General features: G+C 41.5%; 1 protein-coding gene across 1 annotated transcript; it reads right to left on the bottom strand.

Moving 5' to 3' along the window:
• Positions 1-4953: 4953 nt before the first annotated feature.
• LOC124960386 (olfactory receptor 1444) lies at positions 4954-5907 on the bottom strand. The gene has a single exon (XM_047519133.1). It carries the CDS (start codon positions 5902-5904, stop codon positions 4954-4956), a length of 951 nt encoding a protein of 316 aa, XP_047375089.1. The 5' UTR covers positions 5905-5907.
• Positions 5908-6371: the final 464 nt, after the last annotated feature.

Genomic DNA, 6371 nt, shown 5'->3' with positions numbered 1-6371 from the left:
TTCAAGTTCCTGCCAACATACCATGTGCAATCCCATCTCCATACCCAGGTTCCAGTGGTCGGTTAAGAACACCCCGTTCAACTCTGCTTCTAATCACATTATCAACAGCACTGCTGTAGTTAGGATAGGGTAGCAATTTTGAAAAATGCCTTCCAGCCAGTTACTTCATTTGACTCTCACAAGAGCCTTGAGGAGCGTCTGGCTGGTGCTTTTTTCTCTGATGGTGAAGAAATTGAATTGGAGACAAGTGGCTTTTAACAGACTCGCAGAGAAGCTAAGTCTCTGATCTTTGAATTCTGGGGCTCAAGTCCTCCCTCCTCCTAGGAGCCTTCCCTGTTCAGATGTTTCTTTTTTATCCCTAAAGAGCTCCGGTTATTATACCTTGAACTGTCATCTGTCTAGAGACACGTTCCTTGTTCCACTGCATTATTCATAAGCTGCACTTGAAGGAGATGCCACTGTATGTCACTTGGTTCCCTCACAGACCTCACACCAGGCCTTTCCTGCAGCTTGTGCCAGCAAACATTGGCTGGAGCTTGGCTGTCTCTGTGGGCTGCAGCGTTCAAAGAGCCAACTCCAACCACCAGCACTGAGCACAAATATGTCCTCATCCATTCATGTTCTGTGGAGTACAGGAAAACTTCCTGCCGGCAAGGTTATCGAACACTTGAGTCATTAACCTCAAAGTGCATTACATCAGTCAACACATATTCAGGGATCTTCGCTTTGCCGCAGTGGGAATTACATCTTAGACTCTTACATTTCTTTGTGTTCTCCAGAGCACCTTCCACGTGATAGGGATCCATCATGAAAGACGGTAAGCGATTTGAACATCAAATAAGACCTCTTTTGAAATTTACTAAGTAGATGACTGCTTTTCTTTTCTCAGCAAATTGGGCAGGGAAGACAAAGAGGAACAAATCTTCACTCCTCTTTATAACAGAAGGCAGATAAGGTAATTTCTCAAAGCTTTGGTTTTCTCAACTGCAAAACTGAAGCCCCAAACCTATCTTATGGTGAACAAATGAAAGTAAAAATGTCTAAAGATTTTTTTTTAACCAGCATACTATAGTGATACATGCACACCCACGTACATAGCAGTACCATTAACAATAACCGAACTATAGAACCAAGCTAGGTATCCATCAACAGATGATGGGTAAAGAAAATGTGGTATGTATGCACAATGGAGTTTTATAAAGTCTTAAAAATGAAATTATGTCATTTGCAGGAAAATGGATGGAACTTGAGAACATTATGTTAAGTGAAATAAACCAAAGTCAGATGGTCAAGATTTAGAGGTTTACTTTCATGTGTGGAAACTATAGAAGCTACAGAAGAAAAAGAAAAAGAAAGGCTAGAGTATCTCATGAGAATCAAAGGAAGATCAGCAGAATAGAGGAAAGGGACCAGGGGGTGGGAGGAGGGGATAGAGAAGGGACGTGCTGGGGAGTGATATTGGCCAAATTATAATGTTATATTGTGTATGCCTATCTAACAACTAATCTCACCATTAGGTACAAATATAATGCACCAAAAAAAAAAAATAATGTGGAAAAAAAGTAAGGATCTCTTTTGACACATCAATTAGTGCACAGAATACAGAGTATAAAAAAGAATCAACCAAAATTTGCTTCTCTGTGAGTTTAAAAAACAAGTTAAGCTGTGGGGCTCAGGCTTTCAATTGTAAAATGTGAGAGCTGGGTTAGATTGTTTTGTTTATTTTCTTTAATTTGCTTTTTAATTGACACATAATAGTTGTACCACTTGGATAATTTTTAAAGGTTCTATGAGGATTAAGGAGTCCATGACTCTGCAATTCCAGCATCAATTGTCAAAGAGCTCTAACATTTTAATTTTTTAGGCAGAAAACTAAACAAATCATCTAATGCACGGAGAAAGGCTTATATTATTTTTCAAAAGAATAACCCAACCTGATACATGTAATTGCCCTGATGTATGAGTCTTCACATTCTGCTTCAGACATTTCAGATAGGAAGTCTCCCTGGGCCTTTTGGCATTGCCTGGAGCTGCAGGCCTTCCTCACGGTGCCTGCCTACATTCCTGCAGGGAGAGGAACGGCCTTGTTAACAGCCACCTGGGCATCCACGCTCCCTTGACAGATCTAGTCCACCGCAGAACTGGGAGATTCAAGGGCAGGAAGATGAACAAGGGTTGAAAGTAAAAGCATGGGTTTGGATGGGGTGGTGGGAGAGAGGGATCTGAGGAGTCAAAGGGGGAAGTGCAAGGTCAGCTCAGTGGAGGGCTAGCACAGGGCCTCGGCTGTATGAAACACAGGTTCCCGTGATGGCCATGTTCACATACTTACTTCATGCTGTCTCACAGTTTATCCTGTGTGTTGGGTGCAGAGAGGTTAAATGACTTCTCTGAGACCATAAGGCTCATGAGAAGAATAAGGATTTTCGCCCAGCTCTTGAAACTAAAACTAGTATTCTTGTATATCCACTTGAAGTCGAATACTACCCTTTTCTGGGGTGATGTCAAGAAAAAATAGAACTATGTAGGCATCGGGTCTTTAACTCTGAGAAGACCCACACTTTTCGGCCTAATCTGGAGTGTAGGGGCATAAAGAACACACCCAGAAAGTAATCCTACTGTGACCTGTATCAGTTATGACATATGGATTCCAGACTTCTGGTTTTCATCCAGATCTAGGGGCTTGACTAAGAGGAAAGGTTTTGCTCGGGCTAAGCATAGAAAAAGGATGAGAAGATGAGGATGAGAAGGAGGAAAAGAAGGGAAAGAGAAAATAGAGAGGGAAGAGCAGAAAGAGGAAGAAAAGTCAACCACATCAAGTGGGGGAAACCGCTGAACAGAGTGGAATGAGCTTAGTGCTCAGATAGCTGCTCCCAGCTGGTCTCCAACTCTGGCACTCTTCAGCTCTGGAACTCCTCTAAGTCCTAGAAGGACTCCTTTGTGCCTTTAAAGGCTGGTCTTCCATGTGCGTTGCTGCAGGGCTATCTGCTAAAGAAGAGGGGAGGCAGGAGGAGAGATGAGGCAGCTACAGGTTGTCCAGCCATGGATTCAGAAGCTCCTGATCTTTCCAGGTAATGGTGGCCATGGGCCAGGGAAAACCTTTCCCACAGGCTGGCCTCCTGTTCCAAAAGTCTTTTCTTGTTCCTTTCTCCACCAGACCTATGATTTAACCTCCTCAGAAAGAGGCTGCCCTGTGTGTAAAGGTGTCTGAGAATCTCAAAACTAAGTTGATTTTCTAAGCCACCTGATTTAGACAACGAAGATTTCTGGGCTTCACATTTAAACTAAAAACTTAATTTGTTTGCTTTTGGAGAATTTTTTTTTTACATGAGGAAATCTTGAACTAATGGTGACTTAGATTAATTGTAGCTATAAACACAATCAAGCAGTTAATATGTGAGACGCAAAATTTATCATCACTCTCTTCCCACGCACACACATCCGCTCACACCAGTTAGCACATGAAACAAGACCTGAAAGTGGACTAGAACTGTGCATCATCACGCCACCCTTCTTAAGAAGTTTCCAAGCAGATTTTTAAAAATTCTGATAGCACCTAATTACAGAGCATCAGAATGTAACAGGAACCCAAAAGTGAGATGAATTATTTAAAAAAAAAATAAGCAAAAGCAAAGAGGGCCAGAAAACTATTACGTGTATCTATAACAGACCCACCAAACTTAAGAGTGATGAAAAATGTAGTAATTTAATTCAAAAGACAAGTATCTTCTTTCATAGCCCTTTGAAAAACTGTTTATTCTCCAAATCTTTTGCAAGCTTTGACAATTAAGCTAGACAGAAATCAAATGTGTAGAACGGAGCGCAGGATCACTAAAGAAAGGTATGTTTATTCAGGTTAAATTACAAGCAATTCATCTACTGAAACTGCTCCATCCTTCCATATAAAGGGCAGTTTATTATTAAGTAACAATAATAATTATTATTATATAATATAATGTAATATAATACTGATAATTCACCAGAATGATCTCAGGACTTTAATTGAAGGAGAAGGAGGATAGAATGGAAATGTGAGTGGGGCTGGAAATGAAAGTGTGGAAGGATTGGAAGGATTTAACCCCAGATCATCTGACTTTTGGTCCAGTGTCCTCTCTTTTAAATCACCACTTTTGCTGAAACCTTAAAACCACTGAAGCTGGGCACAGTGGCACATCCCTGTGATCCTAGTAACTCAGGAGGCTGAGGCAGGAGGACCATAACTTTGAAGTCAGTTTTAGTAACTTAGGAAGACCCTATCTCAAAATGAAAAATAAAAAGGTCTAGGGATATAGCTCAGTGGTAAAGTGCCCCTGGGTTCAATTCCTGGTACCATAAAAATAAATAAATTAAATAATCACTGAAACATCTTTTGTCAGCATTAGACAATTACATGCTAATCAGAAATTTGAAAAAAAAATGTTTAAGGAAATGGAAATGCTAACTACTCTAATTTGATCTTTATACATTGTTTATGTGTATTAAATTATCACATGATAACCCATAATATATATAATTAAAATACTCATTAATAAGAAAAGAAACTTTAACTTTCAAACCCATGGGCCAAAGAATTACAAAACACAATACTGTGCATTTCAGTTGACAAATATTATGAATGAAGATATGATCCTTGTTCCAAATTTAATAGTGAATGGAAATTATCTTACAGTTAAAAATGGGGAGGGGAAATTCAATACATTCAGCTAGATTCTTTAATCTTCTGCTTTAAACCACATCAAGAAACTAATGCTGAAGGGTCTAAATGTCCCATGTGGTTGTTCTCTAACCCTAAGCTTACCTTCCCACGTGTGACATTTCAAAGTGCTGCTTTGTACAGCTTCTCTTCGAAGAGCAAATAATCACCGTTCTTGGGGAAGAAAGAGCTGAAATCTCCCAGACCTTAAAAGTCACGAAGGCATTTGAGTCCGAGAGGAGGTTCATCCCTTAGTTTCCTGCCTACTTCCTATTCGCACTTGAAGACTGGGGATAAATTTTGTTGAATATTTTCCAGAAAGCACTTTTCACTTCCTTGTTCCTCAGGCTGTAGATCAAGGGGTTCAACATGGGAATCACCACAGAGTAGAAAACAGATGCTATTTTGTCTGTGTCCATGAACTGGTCAGAGGTGGGCTGTAAGTACATGAAGATGATGGTGCCGTAGAAGATGGATACGGCGGTGAGGTGGGAGGCGCAGGTGGAGAAGGCCTTCTTCCGTCCTTCAGAAGAATGCATGTTTTGAATGGCGATGTAGATGAAGAGGTAAGAGATGAGGACGACCAGGAGGGTGAACAACACATTGAAGCCCACAACAAAGAAGACAAGCAGCTTGCTGGTGTGTGTGTCAGAGCATGCAAGAGCCAGGAGCGGGGGCTTGTCACAGAAAAAATGATTAATTTCATTAGGTCCACAGAAGGAGAGACTGAAGGCGTCTGCTGTGTGGATTGAGGCATTGAGGAAGCCACAGATGTAGGAACCAATGGTCAGGAGTGTGCATACGCCTGCTGTCATGGTGGTGGTGTATTGAAGAGGCCGACACACTGCTGCATAGCGGTCATAGGCCATGGAGGCCAGGAGGTAGCACTCTACAGTGGCAAAAGCTACAAAGAAGAAGAACTGAGTGGCACACCCATTGTAGGATATGACCTTGTTCCCTGTCTGGATTGCAGCCACCATCTTGGGAGCCACGGCTGATGAGTAACTCAGATCTACAAAGGACAGATGACTGAGGAAGAAGTACATGGGGGTGTGGAGACGGGAGTCTAAGAGGATGATCACCATCATACCGCCATTCCCAAACAGAGTGATGAGGTAGATGAATAAAAATAGCAGGAGGAGCAGCACCTGAAGTTTGGGATCATCTGTTAAGCCTAAGAGGATGAATTCTGTCACTTCTGTGTTATTCTCCATTGAAGTCAACTTGAATTTACCTGGTGATTAAAGGGGGAAAAGGCAAGGAAACTCAAAACCATTAGAAAGGATGATATGCCAATAGAAAAAGAGAAAACTGGGCTGGGGATGTAGCTCAGTGGTAGAGTGCTTGTGCAGGGTGCGTGAAGCCCTGGGTTTGATTCCCAGCACTGCAAAAAATGAAAATAAAAAAATCTAATATATACTGAGAGTGTGCAGAGACATGTTTAAGTAGCCCTAAGATGGCAGCTGGCGTTGAGCCAAGAGGTGGCGCATAATTAGTGTTAATACTGCGCAATCTCTTATGACCTTTTGCCTAATTAGTTAATGTCTCCTTTGTGCTAGTGGTCAACAGATGCTCCTCATTCTTTCTTGATTGGTACCGTGGGACGTGCTTCAATTGTGCTAATCTTAAGTCGATTGGCTGCCTTAGGTATAAAAGACATTCTCTTCACCTGGGCGGGGAT

This window comes from Sciurus carolinensis, chromosome 11 (genome assembly GCF_902686445.1).
Source record: "Sciurus carolinensis chromosome 11, mSciCar1.2, whole genome shotgun sequence".
Taxonomy (NCBI): domain Eukaryota; kingdom Metazoa; phylum Chordata; class Mammalia; order Rodentia; family Sciuridae; genus Sciurus; species Sciurus carolinensis.
The sequence above is the reverse complement of the archived record's forward strand: the minus strand, read 5'-3'. Positions and strand labels throughout refer to the sequence as shown.